The sequence below is a fragment of the Marmota monax genome, unplaced genomic scaffold, assembly GCF_021218885.2.
Source record: "Marmota monax isolate L192 unplaced genomic scaffold, Marmota_monax_Labrador192_F-V1.1 WCK01_AAM20220418_F8-fsc00011, whole genome shotgun sequence".
In the NCBI taxonomy this organism is placed as follows: Eukaryota; Metazoa; Chordata; class Mammalia; order Rodentia; family Sciuridae; genus Marmota; species Marmota monax.
This window is the reverse complement of record NW_026693082.1, coordinates 17,598,251-17,619,120: the sequence shown is the minus strand read 5'-3', so window position 1 is coordinate 17,619,120 and position 20,870 is coordinate 17,598,251. Positions and strand designations below refer to the sequence as shown.

Below are 20,870 nucleotides of genomic sequence, written 5' to 3'. Positions count from 1 at the left end.
GCTAGGTTATAAGATAAAGGTATGATTTTATAAGGAACTGTCTAACTACTTTCCAAATGGCCATACTATTTGCATTCCCACCAAGACAAATTTCTCCTTTTTTTTTTTTTTTTTTTTGCCATTCTAAGGTGTTGTATAGCAGCATCTCATTGTGGTTGTAATGTATCACTGAGCTACACCCCCTGCCATTTTGATTTTTTTTTTTTTAAGATAGGGTGTTGATAAATTTTCAAGTCTGGCCTTGAACTTGTGATCCTCCTGCATCAGGCTTCTGGAGTGACTTACATTATACCTTAGATTATCCATTGGATATTTATTTTTCAGTTTTCTACAAATATTAAATTACACTCTGATCAGAAAGCTTTGATTCCATTTCCATTTCTTAGAAAGCTCAAAGAACATACTATATATTTTTGTTTCTTGATATATTCTGAAACTGCTTCCTAGGAAAATGATACAAATTTATATTTCTATAAATAGTGCTCAAGGATTTTTAATCTTCCTATATCCTAGTCAATAGTATATTATATTAATTTAGAAAATTCACTGGTTTAATATTTCCTTAACTGCAAGTTGACTTTTCTTCATGTCAGCCTTCTTTTATGTCCTTTATTCCTTTTCTATTAGGTACTGATGTTTTTATTTGTTGATTTGTAAGAGAGGAATGGACTCCTTAAAGGTATAGATTATACTTTACATATCAAGCCCAACAGGCCCATGTCAGACCTCCCTACTAAATTTTTTTTTGTTCTATGTGAAATAAATTTCAAATGAGCAAACATTTAACAAATATCAAGTACAAAATACTTCATTATACCCAGGAAGGAGTTTTGCCTTCCAAGGAGTTGTGTCTCACAAGACAGATTAATTTTGATTAAATGAAACTTGTCTAATACTTTAAGGAGGTAGTTGAGCTAAGCATCAATTACTTTCAAAAGAATGTAATTCTTGGGCTAAGGATATGGATGAGGGGTAGAGTGCTTGCCTAGCATGCACAAGGTATTGAGTTTGATCCCTAGCAACACACACACACACACACACACACACAGAAAGACAAAAAGTAAAAAGAGTAGTATTTGGTACCGAGGAACCACTGTTTAAGAGAAATATGAAGTACCAAGTAGGCCCTACCTGTAGTAATATAGGTCAGACATACAGTATCTGAGGAGCACAGGCTAACATAGTATTTGAGGAGCACAGGCTACCCTATCTTATACCACTGTATAACTGTCAAGAACTTGACAGAGTCATCAAAAGTTTGTGATTTCTAACAGAAATGATGATTTACTGAATTTTTTTCTGTGACAATATAAAACTAACTTTTAAATATATATATGTATATATATATTTATTTATTTATTTTACTTGTAGATGGACACAGTACCTTTATTTTATTTATTTATTTTTATGCGGTGCTGGAAATTAGAACCCAGTGCCTCCCATGTGCTAGGCAAGTGCTCTACCACTGAGCTACAACCCCAGTCCATAAAACTAAGTTAAAAAAAAAATAAGCTAGGACATAAAGTTCAGCTCCCATTGTAGTGTGTAACTAACCCAGGCCTGGATAAAAAATAAGGACACTGTGAAAGTTAGTGCCTGGGAAAGAGAGAGTTCTCCACTTTTCAGTTAGCTGGTTTTCAGGAGAACCTAATTAGTACCATTCACTCTACCTTTTGGATTGTAAAAGACTTTCCCTAGGATCTAACTACTTTCCTTTGAGTGTAAATGCCCCTGTGAAGGAGGGGGAGGAGGAGCCAGTCTCCCTTATCCCACTCTGCTTCTGTAAAAGGCTTCTGCCAGAAACCTCTTTCACACAATCATGTATCTTTTTTGAACCCTTGTGCACAACCATGTATCGTTTTAGACTAGAAAATTTATGACATTAGATAGCCTATAAATGTTGTGAAAAACTGGTAAGGAGTGCTCAGAATCTGGAGTGCTGATCTCTCTGGGCCGCCAGAGTAAAATAAACTTTTGGTTTCTGTCTGTCACTCTTTTTAAGTGTCCTTGGCAGCTTCTTGCCTGATTCCCGCAACACTATTACCACTTGCAAGGACTTATCCCCTAGCACAATAGACTTGATTTTTCAGTTTAGGCCTGTGGTGAAGGGCAGGATGTAAATCAGCCATGTTGGTTCACAGTCTGGGTCTGCATGATGAGGTGGGCTGAGCAGGAAACAGGAGTGGGGGCGGGGGGAGGGGGGGGGGAGCTGACAGCTGTGTGTCGCACAGCCACCTGTCAGCTTGTGCTTTTACACAGGAAAGAGAGTATTGGACCCAGGGGGTGCTTAATCACTGAGTTACATATACCCTTAGCCTTTTTATACATTTATTTTGAGATAGGGTCTTTCTAAATTGCTGAGGTTGGTCTTGAACTTGCAATCCTGTTGCCTGTCTCCTGAGCTGCTTGAATTACAGGTATAGGCCCAGCTAAACTTTATTCTTTAACGTCACAATTACTTTTTCAGTTTATCATAGTAGCCAAATATCTATTATTACTATTTTATTTTTTGATACTCAGGATTGAATATCCAGGGGTACTTTACCACTGAGCTGCATCCCCAGTCCTTTTTGAGACTGGGCTTCGCTAAATTGCTGAAGTTGCTCTCAAAGTCACTGGGATCACAGGCATGTGCCATCTGCCTGGCTTATTATTTGCAGTACTGAGGACTGAACACAGGGAGCTCTACCACTGAGCTACATTCCTAACCCTTTTAATTTTGAGCCAGGATCCTGTTAAATAACTCAGGTTGGTAATCCTATCTCAAGACTCTCCAGGAGCCAGAATTACAGTTTTATTCCAGTGTCTGGCTCAAACCTGTACATTAACTAATACAAAGTCCAAGCTGAGGAATATTGGCTTTGTCAAGAATACAATGGCATATAAAATGTACAGAAGGCTGGGATTGTGGTTCAGTGGCAGAGTGCTTGCCTAGCATGTGTGAGGCATTGGGTTCAATTATCAGCACCACATATAAATAAATAAAATAAAAGGTCCACTGACAACTAAAAAAAAAAAAAATGTAAAAATTTAGAGTGGCTTCATTTCAGCACTGGCAGTGAGAATAGAAAGATGAATAGGAAAGGTATTTTGGAGTTATCTGGTTGGGCAAAAGGGAGAAGTAAGAATTTGGTTTTAAATTTGAGCCACATGGAAGATTCCTAGACCAATAATCAGGATAGAGAACATAGGAAGAGTTGTATACAAATTGAGTAGATCTATCAAAAGGCCATGAGAAATGTCTGAAGTGTTTGGAGAGAAAATCTGCCATAGACTTGGGTTCATTTGCATTCAAATAATAATTTAAGGATTAGAGATTACAAAGGGGAGAAATTACAGGTTTACCTAGAAAAGGATCCCTCCATCCTTTAAAAAAAGCCAAACAGCTGGGATGTAGCTCAGTGGTAAAGTTATTGCCTAGCACATACAGGGCTCTGGATTTATTCCCAGGACTGAAAGAAAAAAAAAAAAAAAAAAGCCCACTTACATAGTACTTTAAAATTTTTCCCATTAAGTGAAACAATCTGAATGTTCCACTGTTTGTCTAAAATAGTCAGTGATTGACGGAAATCCTCATGATGCAGGCATTCACTTAGTTTTATCCATTATCACAAACTACAGTGGTCATTTTGACTTTTACAATATTTTTTAAGGCTGAGAATGCAGCTCAGTGATAAAGTACCTCTGGGTTTAATCACCAGTATCAAGAGATAAATAAATAAAAATAATTTTTAAGAGTCTGGTGTGTAGCTCAGTAGTATATACTGTGTACTGCATTTTTAGTACCAATACCTAACACCAAAATAAACAAATTTTTTTAAATGATGATTGTACATAATTTGGTTTTTCAGTGATCGAATATATTTAAATGTATATTTGTCTTTTTTTTTTTTTTTTTTTTGCAGTGCTGGGGATCAAACCCTCATGAGAAGTGCTCATAATCACCATAAAGTCTTAACTCATAATTATTAAAATGCCAAAGGCAAAACTTCCAAAACAGGTTCCATAAGCAGTTTATTGACTTTATTATATTGAATCACATAAACATTATAATATACAATCTGTCAGACTACACTACATTCACTTAAAAGGTGTTATAATTTTTTTAACTAAATAGTGCTTTACTAGATAATGGGAAAATCTAAATTTGTACATTCAATGGTATAGCACTGGAAAATCATATCTACCTTATCAATCTAAGTGAAAACTGATTTTACTTAATCATTTAACATAGTTCATACAAAACGCCATTAAAAAAATTTCTAAAGATCTTCAGATTATTGTGAAATCCTGAAACAGAAAAATGATCATAAACTTGTCCTTAATATTATGTGTGTGAAGTGGAAGTTACAAATAAATTTAGTCCAAACAGAAAGTCAAGTTTTCCAAAAAGGTTAAAAAATTGTTTTTCAGTTAGGCTTAAAAAATGAATATCCATATTTCTCAATCACTGTACTTTTTAATTCAACAATATATGGTCTAATATGCATTCACAACAGGTGAATGAGATACCAATGTTTTAGAATACATTTGCTGACTTCGGATTACATTTCCTTCTTTTTTTTTTTTTTTTTTTTTTGCTGCTGGGCATCCAATCCAAGACCTCCAGCATGCCAAGCAGGTAGTGGTTGCATCACTGAAGTACATCCCCAACCCCTATGATGTTTTTTATTCATTTTTCTCCAACTTGATAATATTAACTTATAATAATATAATATTAACCCATTCTGTTCCATCATTCCCGATGTGGAACAGTTTAAAAAAAAAAAAAACTTAAAATTGCTTGACAAATATACCATTTATGATAACTTTGTAACAATTGTTTGCTGAATTGAAAACTTGGGACTTAATGTGTTAACATGTTCTTTAGCTATCGACACAAAATTACTGATATTTGAATTATTGCAACTTAGGTTTTATAAGGTTCATGAATTCAAACACAAAATTAATTTAGAGTGTCAACTACTTTTTTGTTGTTGTTGTTCCTGCAAAATGCCTACATCATGTACGGTAGACTTAATAGGGTCATCAGTTAACCTTGAATAACTGAACACTAAACTGGAAGCAGATATCTTTCTCCACTTTCTTTTCATGCACTTTAAACAGCTAAAGTTAATCACAAAAATATTGCTCTTTTGTCGGCTTGGTTCAGATCCAATAATTTTTTTTTTCCTCAAACGAAAATACCAGGTGTTTTCTCTAGGTAAAAACTTAAAAGAAAGAAAGAAAACGAGGTAATTCTCCTTTTTTTTTTCTCCCCTCCCAACCCCAAAGAACTCGGAAGGTGCTTTCCCCTACAAATGCCTCCTCCTGCTCCATGACTAAGCAACCAAGCATGGCCCAGCAAATGCAAAGATTTATAACTCAAGAACACCTTGAAACCGGGGAAACAAAGATTTGAAAAAATTCTTCTTTCAGTTTCCCTGTTTCTGCAGAGACTACCACTTTTAGCTTAAACAAAACAAAACAAAAAGGCTGCAGGAATGCTGGTTGCACGCTAATCAATTTTTATGTAAACGCAGAACCCTAATACAAAGGACGGCCTCAGACAAATAGCAACTCCTAAGAACCGCGGTTTAGCAGCCACTGAAGCAAACAACAAAAAAAATGAAGGGTTCTTTTTCGAATTTGAGAACAGCTGGTGAGGCATCTCCCTCTTTGCCCTTCCATTAGCAGCTTTTTTGGTTTCTGAATCCTGCAGTCCATCAGCCAGCCTCCTTTACCAATAAAGGGGGTCGAACGGTCAGAATCTTTTCTGATCAGACTGCTGAGAAACAGCTCTCGGAAACCAAGAATTCAAAGTAGAGGCACGACAACCCCACTAAACCCAACAACGACCAACAAACCAAAGCTTGGTATCACCACAGCCACCACCACGCTCACTTCCCCTAGCCCGGGATGAAACTCGATCCAAGAAACCTGTGCTTTCAAGAAAGAAGGCGCCAAGTTTCTTCCCTCAGGTCCCTCCTCTCTCCCGTCTCTTCCCCCAGAACTCTTCTACAAGGACAGCTGCTAAATAAGCTTTCAACCACCCCAAAGACCATTTCTAGCCACACACAAGATGGCAGCCTCACACATACCGAAGGAAACAGCTGCGCCACCACTCCAGCGATCCTGGCCTTTAGACTACGGGTAACTCCATTGGCCCGTCCAGGAAGCGCGAGACAAGACCAGAGCTCTGGCAGCCAATCAGGAGGCGGCGCGCTCGGGAAGCCGCCGCCTAGCCGGTGTGCTCAGCGAGCGAAGCTGCTGAGGTGTAGACCCGGTGGGGAGTGCGACCAATGGGCTCCGGGCCAGGTGGTGGAATGCTTTTGGTTTCCGACTCCTCCCAGTTAGTGATCGCTGTAGCATGGCTTGGATGTTAGAGGTTGCGCGCTTGCCCCTCCCGGGCGGAGGTGAAGTGTAATAAACGGTGAAGTACTTCCTGGCCATAGGGCACCTGAAGCCGCGTAGTCTCCGCGACGAGAAATTGGAGAACCTGATCCGCAGGCGAATCCAGCCTAGCTAACGGAGCAGGCGGTGCGCCACCCTCCGGTTTGGCGGGCGGCTTGGAAAACGCAGAGGAGTCGGTGTATCTGTGGCACGGCAGTGGGTAGCTCCCTGACGGTTCCTGCAAAAAACGTCCTGGAGCCCTCCGCCGCTTGAGCAGAGGTTGCATGCCAGCCAGTGCACTCTCCCTTTCCTTTGCACCCACGTGCAGTCCCGGACTGGAGAAGGGACAGCGGTTGCTTTGAGTTCTCAACCCCTATTTCATTCTATCTTACGGTGCACAACTTAATGAGAGGTGATTCCTGATCAGCTGGGAACTCGAGGATCTAAAAGGGGCCATAGGAAATGATCTACAGTATAAAATCCAGAAGCAGAACTTGAAGGATTAACTACTGACCCATTTCCCAGGTAAGATGACACAGCCTTAAATAAGTGAAGTCATTTTATCCAATACCACGGAGTTTATATTAGATCCTAGGAGCTCCTGATTTCAGTAGCCATAATAAATAAAAACAGCACGGAACAGTATTTAATTTGCCGCTCTTTACCGTGTGGAAATCTGCAGTGAGTTCTGCATATATGAAGGAAGGAGCCCAAGCAAAGAGGGCTAACTTTGAGGCGGTAGAGTAAACAAAACAAGGGCTCTTGATACCAGGCTGTCTGGTTCCCTAATTATGTGCCACTTACAATGTGACATCCTAAGCTTCCTCATCCGGAAAAGAAAAACGTTCCCAACACGTGATTCATACTCAAATGTCTTTACCATCCTCATAATTAAAATAGGGAACCAAGAGGAATGGTCACATTGTGTTATCCTTTTAAAAACGGAAAGGAACTATACATTGAAGCAAAGGAGACCTGACTTAATTTTTCTTCAAAAATGAAAAAGTGACAAGAAAAAAAGGGAACAAATTTTAAAATCCCAGTTATCCTGAAATATTAGCATCGTCTGTCTCTGGAGGATAAATTTGTGAGTGATTTAAATTTTTTTGTTTATGATTTCCTGCATCTTGCTAATATTTTTCAGTAAGGGTTTTGTAAATTGACTTATCTTCAAATTTTAGGAAGGTGTGAACTGCACTGGAGAGAGCTTTTTTTTAAAAGCTCCTAGTGTACTTAGGTGGAAATATAAGTTGGTAGGCTCTTTCTAGAAGGCAGTGCAGTAACACACTAAAATAGATGATTCCTTTCTGAAAATGGTACACTTGAGTACACTTTTACATTCTCCCTCGACAAAATTAGAACCTTAACAGATAAAGAGCTAGATCCAGAATCCCTGAATGCTTTTACTCCCCTGCCCTTCATCGCACTTAAGACTGGTACAGAGCCTTCAAATCTTTTTATATGTAGTTTAGTCTCTGAAGTCACATATATGTATTTAATGGAATCATTCTGCAACTTATTTCTTCTCTCCAAAATGTTTTTGCCGCACATACACGTTATTCATTGTTCATGTTATTTAGAAATCATTTATTATACCTGTTGAGTAGTACTCCAGTGTAAGTCTGAGTTGTTCTGTTAATGTGAAATCTTTCTGCTTCTTTTAGTGGTTTTCACATTAAATTCTATTTTGTTTGATATGTGCTTTGTTCTCTTAATGGACTTTAGGTTGTTTGCAGTTTTTCACATTAACATTGCTGCAGGGAATGTCTTTGTGTTTTGTTATGCAGATGTTTTATTTCTGAAGGATATACACCTAAAAATGTAATTATTTGGTTTTAAGTTATGAACATAGTTTTAGTAGGTCCTACCAAGTTTGCTCCAAAATGTCTTTACTAATTTACCCATTCAACAATAGTTTGAGAGTTCAGTTTCCCTACAGTCTAGACCAACCCCCAAATAATATCTTAATTTTTGCACATCTGAAGACTAAAAATGACTCTTAATTTTCCTTCTCTAACTTGATGTTGGAATAGCTATTCATGTTTATTAACTTATATAATTTATATCAATTACTATAGTTTATTTTTAAAACTACCTGATTTTCTATAGGATGACCTTAATGATTTAAGGAATTCTTTATATACCCTGAACAACTCTGGTTAGATCTTTTTTTTTTCTTTATTATGAGATAATTTTTATTTTGTTTTATTTTTTTAGTTTTCGGCGGACACAACATCCTTGTTTGTATGTGGTGCTGAGGATGGAACCCGGGCCGCACGCATGCCAGGAGAGCGTGCTACCGCTTGAGCCACACCCCCAGCCCCCCCCCCCCTTTTTTTTTTTTAAACAAGAGAAGAGTCTTGTTGTGTTACCCATGCTTTTTTAAACAAGCAGGAGTCTTGTTGTGTTACCCATGCTGTCCAGTTTACGTGATCCTGACTTAACCTGCCAAGTAGCTGGGACTGCAGGCATGTATTATCACACCTGATTGATATCCTATATAATTTTTTTAAAAGTTTTTCTACCAGGTTTTGATAGTCTATATCAAATTAAGGAGGTTCTCTTTTATTCCTAGTTTGCTATGCACCCTCACTCTCCCCAAGTAATTGACTCCCTATCTCCACTTCCTTGCCATGTACTAGGACTGAAACCAGGGTTGTTCTACCATTGTACTATGTCCCTAGTTCTTTTTATTTTTCTGTTTTGAGGCAAGGTCTAATTAAATTGCTGAGGCTGGCCTCAGACTTGAAATCCTCCTGAGTGCATGGGATTACAGTCATGTGCCAACCATGCCAGGCTTCAAAGTGATTAATTTTTGTTGAAAATTTTTCCTTTGTTTTTCATCTAAGACCACAGTTTTCCTCCATTTATCTGTTAATGTAAGAATTTGAACTGATAACTTTTCCAGTGTTAAAATTCTTGAGTATTCCTGAGTCTTACTCTAATATTACTATACTGCTGGATACCTTTATTTAACATTTTTAAATTTATACCCAGAAGTGATTTGGGCCTTGAGTTTTTTTCCTACAATTCAGATTATACTAATTTCATAAAAAGAGTTGAATATCTTCCTGTATTTTTCCTACTTTGAAACAGTTTGTATAGAATAGAAAATTGCATTCCTTGAAAGCTTTGTACAGTTCATCTACAACTTCATGGACCTGCTATATTGGGAATGAGGGGATGGGACTGTGTGGCCTGCAACTCTGGTTAGATCTTTATTGGTTATTTTGTTTGTTTGTTTGTTTGAATTGTTGTTTTACTGTGCCCACAGCCCAAGATCTTTATTGTTTTCATTTCTTTTTATGCTTATTTATCTAGATGGTATTTTACTTCTTGAGTCCATTTGGATTTTTTTGTGGGGCTTTTATTGTTTGTTTGTTTGTTTCTTGGTACCAGGAATTGAATCCAGGGGTTCTTAATCACTGAGCCACATCCTTGCCCTTTTTCATATTTTATAATTTGAGACAGGGTCTTGCTAAGTTGCTGAGGGCCTCGATAAATTGCTATGGCTTGCTTTGAACTCATGATCTTCCTGCCTCAGCCTCCTGAGCTGTTGGGATTACAGGTGTGCACTATTGTGCCTGGCTTGAGCCCATTTGGTATTTTATATTTTCCTCGAAAATTTCAGTTCACATGTGTATTGCTATAATGTTGTTTGAACTTTAGCGTGTTTAAAAATCTTTTTAGTGTATACACAGATATATCTTTCATTTATTGTTTATTTTGTTTGTCTTTTCTCAGCTTCAATTTAACTATTATGTGAATAATTTTAATTTTCTCATTTTCTAATGAAAAAACTCATTTAAGGCTTAACTATTTCTCTGTATGTTGTTCTGACAGAACCCTTTCTTCAGGTTTGATATGTATTATTTCAACTGATCTCCATTTCTCAATATTTAAAAATTTTTGAATATTGATATTTTTTAAAGCTTTGCTGTCCTCTGTAAACAATAAGTTATTTGGAAATTTGTTTTTTATAAATTTCAGACGAGATCCGGCGCGTTCAGGTGGTATGGCTGTAGACATGTTTTTTATAAATTTCAAGAGATAGTGTAAGGTAGAGCTTAACTTAATGTTGTTAATTTTGATTTTTACTTATATTCAGTGACAGATCTATGTCACATAATTCTTTTGGAATTTGTTGAGAACTTCTTTTGGTATCAAAGATCTTGGCTAGAAATAGAATTATGAGTGCGTACCTACTTTCCTTTAACATTTTGTATTTGGTTTATCTGGCGAGAAGTCTCATTACCAATCTTATACATGTTCCTTTTAGATAATGTAGATTTTTCTTAAAATTTCTAACACTGCCTTTATTATGTATATTCTAAAACTTACTACAGATTGTTTACTGGTTTATATTACAGATTGTGTCGTAGTTAGCACTCAGTGGACTCGGTGGTCCTATTTGTATTTCAGTTCTGAGAATTTCTTAGTCAATATTGTCTCATGTACATTCTCTCTGTTTTGTATTTCCTCTTGTTTCTTTGCTCTGGGTTTTCCATAAACTGCTCAGTTCAGGCTTTCAGATTACTAATTAGCTGTTCATGTGAGTTTGTTCTCTTATTCAGCCATCTATTAAATTTGTTTTAGCAATTGTTTTTGTGTCTTAGATTTCTAATTGGTTAGTTTTCAAAACTATGTTAATTCATGGATGAGGTTTTCTTCTTTAGTTCTTTGAGGATATTAAATATAATCACATTTGTTTTAAAATTATTTTCAGTATTCTGTATTAATTCTTGTATAATGAGCTTGTGAAGTCTCATTTTTATGGGATAGCCTTCTTCAGATGTTTGAAGATTCTTACTTGAGCACTTATCTGTCCTGAGAAGTTTCTTGTGCATCTTCTTGTGTTGTGAATGGTTGCCATTATCCCTGCAGCTTCTCATCTGTTTCCTTTCCCCAGAGAGGCCTCACAGACTTGGTCTATAGAGAGTTCCTTTGTTTTCAGCATGACTGTCTATCTAATACACTCTCTCACACACACACACACACACCTATATATGTTTTAAAGTCTTCCAATATTTTTATGATTTATGGAAATGACAGAATAATTTATCAAAATTCTTGGTGATTCTCAAGATGTTAACTAACATTTTGAGGATACAACTTTTGATTCCATTCTTTTTTAATATTTATTTTTTAGTTACAGGCGGACACAATGTCTTTACTTTAAATGGTACTGAGGATCAAACCCAGTGCCACACACATGCGAGGCAAGCAATCTACCTCTAAGCCACAATTCCAGCCCTGATTCCTTTTTGATCTATTAGTTCTACCACTAGGTATATATCCTAAGGAAATAATCAGATACTCATAAATATATTGTTCCAGCATTATTTGTTATACTGGAAAATAATAATCTAAAAATGTTTCCATGTCTGAAATAGAGGTTTATTTACATTAGTAATTAATAATTTATTAAAATTTAATTACTAAAATCCTATATTTTCCCCCCAGTATTAGGGATTGAATCCAGGATCTCACAAATGCTCTACCTTTGAGTTACAACCTCAGCCCTGGATTTGGTTTTTGTTTTGTTTATTCTAGGAATTGAACTCGGGCATTCTACCACTAAGCTACCTCCCAAGCCCCCCCCACCCCTTTTTTTTTTTAATTTTGAGACAGGGTCTTACTAAGTTGCCCAGTTTGGCCTCAAATTTGTAATCCTTCTGCCTCAGCCCCCCAAGTAGCTGGATTATAGATGTGCACCATTGCACCTGGCTCTTAACATACTTTAATGTGTGGATTATTGACCGAAGTATATAACCATTGAGTCATGTAAAAATATTAATGATGTGGGAGGGTGTATGATGTTACTAGTGAAAAAGTATAAAAATTTTATACTCTATACTTTTAAAAATTACATACTGAGAGGATAGTAATAATTGCTAGTATTAACTGAATCCTTCACTTCTGTCAGGCACTATTCTAAGTGATTATTAAGTCTTATCCATACAATAACCTATAAGGTAGTTAGCATCATTATCCCTGTTTTAAACATTTTTACAAAGTATAAAATGAGAATAGTTTGCTGGTTATTAATGTAATAAAACGTTAATGGCCATATTATATGGGTGATAATATCATGGGTGATGCTCAGTAATTTTCCTAATTTTGGTAATTTATACATTTTGTAATAGTTTATGCTATTTTAAAAGAGCTGTTGTTAAAACTATCTTTTTTCCCTGTGTGTTTTGTTCTTTATAAATATATACCATTCTTTATTGTTTTTGTTACAGAATGTTTCATGTACTTTGAGGACCAAAAGATGGAGTTGGTTTTTATCTTTAAAAACATATTGTCAATGATCTGATACAACTATCACTCGATGAAGATGCATGGACCTGTCTTTTGGTTGGACTAGTGGTCATTTATGACAGTTTCTTCAACCAGTTTCTATTTGAAAATTCAAACATCAAAGAATATTGGGTTAAACATGGCATAATGTTGTGAAGACTACAGATTTCATAAAGACTACAATTGGATTCCAGGAATATTCTCCAATCAAAGTGATTGATATCAATCTTTTGATAACTTAATTTTGAAGAATTTTATATTAACAAACAACTTCAAAAGATGGAAGAAAAAAATGGTAGGTTTGAAGAACTTGTTGTTAAACTTTAAAGTTTATAGACGAATTGTGGAATTTTCAAGGTTTTTCATTAATTGACTTTTCTGAATTAGAGGACATTAAGGACTTTTTTCCTCAGGTAGCTACCAGTTTTGATTGCCTTTATACCTAATTGCTAATCAGGAATTTTAAATCAGAACTCTAATGTTGTTTTAAAATACACTTTACTTTTAAGATGTTCTTAGTTTTACAGAAAAATCAAGAAGATAAGGTTGAGAGAGTTCCCATACATCCAGTACCCAGTTTCACCTATGATTAACATCTTTCATTTAGATGATAAATGTTATGATTAATAAGCCAATATTGATACATTATTATTAAATAAACTCCATAGTCTATTCAGTATTTATGTAACCTCTTTTTCCATTCTAAGATTCCATTCATTATACCACATTTTATTTCCTTTTCATGTTTTCGGCTCCTTTTGGCTATGGTAGTTTCTCAGATTATTCTTGTTATTGATTTTGTATCCAGATACTTTTATTTGATGCCCCTCTATTGTAATTATTGTCTGACGTTTTTCTTATGATTACACTGTGATTTGGAGGAGTAAGATTACAGAGGTAAAGTGCCATTTTCAACACATCACAACAAGGGTACATGCTTTGAACATGATTTCTCTCTGTTGATATTGAGCTTGATTACTTGGCTAATTTAGGTGTGTTGCTAGGTTTCTCTACTAAAAAGTCACTCTTTCCCCCCCCCCTCCCATCCCCTACCGTACTCTTTGGAAGTAAATCAATATGTGCAGCCCACACTTATGAAGTAAGGATTTATGCTCCCTCAGGTTGAGAGGAAAATATCTGTGTGAACAAATTGGAATTCTCTTGCAAGAGAAATTTTTGTCTTTTTTTTCCCCATTTATTTGTTCAAGTAATCATTTATTTATAAGTGGACTGATGGGTGCTTATTTTACATTTGGGTTACAATTCAGTATTAATTTATGTATTTTCTTCCTCGAGTTGCCCCAGGTTTGGCCCTTGGGAACTGTTTAAGATAGCTCTTATGTCCTTTGACTTATCCCCATCAGTGTAGATATTTTTTACTTATTTTTGTTGTATAGCACTTTTTAATTTTCTGTCACTAGAAGATGTTCCATGCTCACCTTGTATATTTCTTAAAACAGTCCTAGAATTAGCTATTCCTTGAATGGTTCCTTTTATTGGAGAATGGTACTAGAAATCAATATCTGGGCATAAGTATATTCGTTGTATGTGTCCTTGTTTATAGACTTTCTCACCTGACATGCATTATCAGATATGTACATATACACATGTATCTAAACATTTATAGTTACATGTATATTAACCTAAACATAAAAGTATATTATTTTCAACTCTAGTCCATTACCACATGTATCATTCTAGTCTCCTGTCCTTGCTAATCTATAAATTCCTACTCCAATAGTAAGAAACTTGGTACCCACTGTCTGCTGTCTGTTTATTTAACTGACCAATTCCAGTGTATATGTATAGATTTATCAGAATTGTAAACCTATTCTAAGTTCAGCACCTTTTCTACCCAGCTATTTAGTGTGGTCTATTTGTTATTACAATTAGATTGTCTTCATAGACTACATTCCTTACTGGAATCCCTGACCTCCTAAATGACTTTTCTAAAATTTGCATACATTAAGGTTCATTATTATCTTAAAATTCTATGCACTGCCAGGCGGTGGCACATGCCTGTAATCCCAGCTGCTCAGGAGGCTGAGTCAGGAGTATCGTGAGTTTAAAGCCAGCCTCAGCAACAGTGAGGCACTTAGCAACTCAGTGAGACCCTGTCTCTAAATAAGACACAAAATAGGACTGGGGTTGTGGCTCAGTGGTCAAGTGCCCCTGGGTTCAATCCCTGGTACCAAAAAAAAAAAAAAAAAAGAATTTTAAAGCCACATATTAAAATATATTTGTAACAATAGAACACAATGTGGTTTTTTTTGTTTTGTTTTGTTTTGTTTGAGGCTGGCTTTGAATTCCTAATACTCCTGACTCAGCCTCTCAAGCAGATGGGATTACAGGTGTGCGCCACCATGCCCAGCTCTGTGGCTTTTGATACCCTCTAGGTCTAGAATAATGTATGTTTCTGTGACCTGAGATCATTATCAGTGCATTTAGTAAGTGTTCCATAAATATTCATCTAGTAAATGAATTCACATCAATATGATTCATGAATATTACCCTTTTACAAAGACTGTCTTTGAGTTTGGGAGACATATAGTATAACTACATATAAGCTGTTATACTTCTTGCTTTATGGTTATTTTCTTGTACCTAATTATATAGGAAAGTACCAGCATGTTTGGTACTAGCATATACTAGCATGATAACTACTGAGAATAGTTATCAGATGGTATCCTTCAATTCTGAAGACAAGTAGCAAAATTAGTCTTCAAGTATCTACTCCTGTATTTTTTGTTAAGTATTTATAGTGAATTATATTCAAATATTTCCAGGATTGTAACTCTGAGAATGCATACAATATACAAATAAGATCAACAGCAAGAAACTAAAATTGTCCCCATTGTAGTTGTCATCCACATAGGCTACAATTGAAATCAAAGACACTGTGATGTTTCTTTTTAGGACTAGTCATTTAGTGTCAGGGTGCACAGAAGATGTTAATTGGATTTATTAGTTTGATTCATCAGAAAGTTTGGTACCTCTTCTTGCTCAATATTAAAGGTTTACATAGCAAGAAGACAGAAAAATGATCAGAGAGACATGAAGAACAAGTGCTATTTTAATGAGAATTAAAGCTAAACAGTATGAGATAACAAAGATATAGGAACAGTATTTTTTAAAACCTAGAGCAAATAAATATGATTTGCTTAGTGACATTTCTTTCACATAGAAGTGAATGTTGTATTTGATTGACTTTGTTTTCTCAAATTAATTCAAGGGTGGTGGTGCTGGGATCCAATCTATAGCCTTATATATCAGCAGGAGCTGAACTGTACTCCCAGTCTGTTTCCTTAAATTATATTGCTATTGTCTTCTTTATTAATTAATTCTAAGATTAACGAGTTAATATGATACTTCTTAGGTAATTTTGTTTTAAGTATTTCCTATCGGAATAATTTAGTAATAACATATTGGCATTTCTAAGAAGTTTTAAATAATAGTCACTAAAAACCAAATTTAATAAGTCCCAAATACTGTCTTTTAGCATCACCACTTCTCTTCAGTTCAGGATGGAATTGTATATGATTCCAGAAGGGTGTGTGTTTGTTTGTTTTTTGCAGTGCTGGGGATGGAACTCAAAGCCTCTGAGTGCTGGGCAAGTGCTCTGAAGTGCAGCCCTGGCCTTCAGAAACATGTCTACCCCCACCACATAGGCACACTTTCTATCACCTTCCTTCATTGTTCTCTTAATTTTTTGTTTTTTGTAGTACTGGAGATTAAACCCAGAGTCTTGCACATGCTGGGCAAGCACTCCACAACTGAACTACATTCCCAGCCCTTTTTATTTTATTTTTTAAATTTTGAAATAGGATTTTTCTAAGTTGCTGAGGCTGACCTTGAGTTTGCGATTCTCCTGCCTCAGTCTTCTGAGTAGCTGGGATTATAGGGTTGTATCACTTGCCCTGGTTCCTGTAGAAGATTTTAATGCTGATTATTAAAAGGTATTTTAATTTTATTTTTTTAGCATGACTTTTAACTTAATTGGTTGATTTTTTTGTTTTGTACGTATGGTACTAAGGATCAAGCCAGGGCCTTGAAAGTGCCAGACAAGTATTCTACCACTGAGATATACCCACAGCCCAATTAATTTACTTTTTATTTTTTCTTTTGTGTGTGTGTGTGTGTGTGTGTGTGTGCGCGCGCGCGCGCGCGCTGGGAATTGAACACAGGGTCTTGTGCACAATAGACAAGCATTCTACTTCTGAATTACAACCCCAAACCTAGTTAATTTTTTTGCAGGGGTTGGTGCCAGGGATTGAACTCAGGGGCTCTTAACCACTGAGCCACATCCCCAGTCCTTTTTCTTTTATTATTTTGAGGTCTAAGTTGCCATGGGATTCACTAAGTTACGAGGCTGGCTTCAAATGTGGCAATCCCCCTGCCTCAACCTCCCCAGCCACTGGGATTATAGATGTGTGTCACCGTACCTGGCTCTAGTTAATTCTTTCTATTTTTATTAAATTTATTTATTTATTCTAGTTAGGTATATATGACATCAGAATGCATTTTATTTCATTGTACACAAATGCAGCACAACTTTCAATTTCTCTGGTTGTACATGGTGTAGCACCGCACCATATGTGCAATCATACATGTATCTAGGGTAATGACATCCATCGCCTTCCACCTTCTTTCTTGCCCCCATACTCCCTCCCCTTCTAGTTAATTTTTTAATGAACATAAAAGGTACATATTTGTAGAGTATGCTGTGATGTTTCGATACATGTATACATTGTTTAATGTTGAAATTTGGGTATGTATCTTTTCAAACATTTGTCGTATGTGGTGAAAACATTCAAAGATTTTTCTAGCACTTTTGAAATGTACAGTGCGTTATCATTGTCTATAGTCACCCTACTCTGTGCAGTAGACCACCAAAATTTATTTCTCCACCCTAATTGCAACTTAGTACATTGACCAAACATTTCTCTTCCTTTTTTTCCTTCCTAGTCTCCCCAGACTCTAGTAAACACTATTCTACTCTCAATTTTTGAGATTTGTAATGTTTTTAATTTGAAATTTTGAAATCCTAGCTACTCGGGAGGTTGAGGTAGGAGGATTGCAAACTCAAGGTCAGCCTCAGCAACTTAGAAAGATCCTATTTCAAAATTTAAAAAATAAAATAAAAAGGGCTGGGAATGTAGTTCAGTAGTAGAGTGCTTGCCCAGCATGTGCAAGACTCTGGGTTTAATCTCCAGTATTACAAAAAACAAAAACTTAAAAAAGAACAACAAAGGAAGGAGATAGAAAGTGTGTTTATGTGTGGGGGGGAGACACGTTTCTTAGATGCCATACTGAGTGAGATTGTGTAGAACTTCTCTTTCTCGGCCTGACTTATTTCACGTAACATAATATCCTCCATTTCCACCCATATATTGTCCTAAATGACAAGATTTTATCCTTTATGGCTAAATAGTATTCTATTGTGTATATATACTGTTTTCTTTAAAAGTTGTTTTAAACTACTTTTAAAATCTTTCCCATCTAGATGTCCACTTCTAACAAGATAAATTCCTAGATTGAATGACTGACTTGTATTTATGAAAGGAAGCATAATAACAATAATCAATTTTAAGTGCTTTGAACAGTAGTTTTGCCTAAAAGCAGTGTTTTGTTGTTGTTGGTGGTGGTGGTGCTGCTGCTGCTTATATCAGTGAAAACCTTAATGATTTAGGGACTCTAGGAAAGATCTACTTCATAAAATATTTTTCTCCCTAGGCTAAATGACCTCTAAAAGTTCATAATGGAAAGCTTAACTCCTGTTGCCTAAGACTATACTTTTTGTTTAAAAGTGTACAGTAATCTCTTGCCAGTTGCCATGTTCTGATCTGCACATCAGCTCTTTGAAATACTGGCTATTTTTTGTATCCATTTTACAGATGTGGTCACATAGCTAATAAATGGCAATGCTGGATTTAATCCCAATAACATCTGGAAAAACACTATTTTGTTAATCACTATTCCTGTTCTTTCCTTGATTCCTTAGATACTACTCCCCTGAGTTTCCCTTCTATCTTCTCAAACATCATGGTTCCTTTTCCTATTCATTTCCTACATGTTGGTATTTTACAGGAGACACTTCTTAACATGTTCTCCATGAAGAATTAAACCTGCCCTGTGACTTCAGCAAGAATGTTCATGCTGTGGGCTAAAAAATTGTATTTCTGAATCAGATCTTACTTTACAGCCTGCACACCTTGAATGCATAAGGAGCCTATCCCTCCTTGAATATCTTACTTATCCCTCCAGCTTCATTTTCTTGCCTTTTTTTTTTTTTTTTTAGTGTGATTGGACACAATGCTATTTATTTATTTATTCATTCATTCATTCATTCATGTGCTGAGGATGGACCCCAGGGCCTCCCATGTGTTAGGCGAGTATGCTCTACCATTGAGCCACAACCCCAGCACCCCCTCTACCTTCATTTTCTACCCCAATGAATAGCATTACCTTCCATATGGTTGCCTGAGACAGAAAGATGGAAACTATTCTTCTCCCACTGCCATCTGTGCAATTTTTTTTTAAAGAAACATATCTAAATACATCATAAGATGCTTACAACTCTTGCATAGCCTTCCACATGAAAGTAAAGTTGCTTAGCATGGCACCCAAGACCCTTTGTGCCATGACTCTACCTGCCCTTTAAGTACCACCTGTTATCCCTTTTTTCCTCCCACAGTGAATTTGTTTCAAATCTTGACACCTTGTCTGAATTGTGCTATGAGGAATTAAAAATAGCCTTCTTGTGCAGTACGTTATCAGGACAGAATGTTAACAGGGAAACAAAACTCCTCCCGAGGCCACTTAGTGATGGCTACCCTAATTAGCCAGAGATCCCCTTTGGGAAAGGTAACTTTCCCAGTGGAGCTTGGTACTCTGAGATCTGTACTGCATTCCTTATGAAGATTCTGCCTTCTTTGCTAAATTTGAAGGTTTGTTGTTTTGTTTAAGGAAAATATATATTTTTTGGTAACTAGTTTGGGATCTGTTTTCATTAATCCTCCCAGTAGCTATTCAAATGACCCTTCTAAGCAGTTATCATTATGTCCCTTCTTTACTTATAGCCTATTAATTTTAAATAATTTGTGTGTGTGTGTGTGTGTGTGTGTGTGTGTGATGCATGGGATTGAACCCAGGGCCTTGTGCATGCTTGGCAAGCACTCTATTAACTGAACTATATCCCAGCCCCTTAAATAATTTTATTTATTAATTCTAACAGTTTATAAATTATGCTTAACATCTTAGGTATTTTTGTTACCTTGAAATAGTGTAAATGAATTTAAGTTTTGCTGATTTTAATTGCCTTCCTTATATTTGTTTTCAACGTTGAAAGGATTATTTCTCAAGGAAAAGATGCTTAAAATTTTTGAGTAAGGTATTAGGTTGCCAAGCATCAGAAATACTGGCTCCTTTATGTAATCTTACCTGTAAATAAACATAGTTTTGCTTTGTTTAATTAAAGTTAACATAAAAGACCTTTTCAAAAGAAATTGGACAGGACTGGGGATGTACTCTGAAGTACAGTACTTGCTTCGCATGCATGAAGTCCTCAGTTCAATCCTCAGCACCATGCACACACCAAAAAAAAAAAGAAAGAAAGAAAGAAAGAAAGAAAGAAAGAAAAGAAATTGGACATTTAGTTATTTTAAAAGTTATTGAGATGTTTTGTTCTGAAACTATGTACCTCTATACTACTATAGATTGAATCCTTCACACCTTAAAAGTGCCACCTTTATGTGTGCTATACTACTACTCTAAAGCAAAGTAATTTCTTACATTTCCAGTCAAGAGATAGTGTCATTGTGGAGGTACTGGGGATTGAGCCCTGATGACTTCATGAATGCTAAGCAAGCAATAAGCTACAAGTTAGCCTGCAATATATGTTTATGTATATCTCCTCCCTCTCTCTTCTCTCTCTCCTCTCTCTCCCCTCTCTCCCCTCTCTCCTCTCTCTCCTCTCTCTCCTCTCTCTCCTCTCTCTCCTCTCTCTTCTCTCTCTTCTCTCCTATCTCATTGATCCCAGAGGACTTCATGCATGCTAAGCAAGCACTAAGCTACAAGTTAGCCTGCAATATATGTATATTTCCTCTCTCTCCTCTCTCTCTTCTCTCTCCTCTCGCTCCTCTCTCCTCTCTCCTCTCCCTCTCTCCCCCTCTCTCCCCTCTCTCTCCTCTTTCTCT

At 36.3% G+C, this 20,870-nt stretch overlaps 2 protein-coding genes across 10 annotated transcripts in view; one reads left to right on the top strand and one right to left on the bottom strand.

The window, feature by feature from the left end:
- Cab39l (calcium binding protein 39 like) overlaps positions 1 to 6,255 on the bottom strand; it is a 130,708-nt gene extending 124,453 nt beyond the window's left edge. For all 8 annotated transcript variants that reach the window (XM_058582564.1, XM_058582565.1, XM_058582563.1 and 5 more), the window contains exon 1: positions 6,081 to 6,255. The gene's annotated coding sequence lies outside the window, so the exon portion shown is untranslated. The remainder of the gene's footprint in view (positions 1 to 6,080) is intronic.
- A 6-nt stretch (positions 6,256 to 6,261) lies between these two features.
- The window catches only part of Setdb2 (SET domain bifurcated histone lysine methyltransferase 2), a 72,964-nt gene continuing 58,355 nt past the window's right edge, over positions 6,262 to 20,870 (top strand). Inside the window, exons 1-2 of one of the 2 annotated variants that reach the window (XM_046453980.2) lie at positions 6,262 to 6,897; positions 12,618 to 12,970. In XM_046453980.2, coding sequence (XP_046309936.1) covers positions 12,955 to 12,970 — 16 coding nt within the window. In that variant the 5' untranslated portion in view covers positions 6,262 to 6,897; positions 12,618 to 12,954. The remainder of the gene's footprint in view (positions 6,898 to 12,617; positions 12,971 to 20,870) is intronic. The other variant, XM_046453983.2, reaches the window with a different exon arrangement.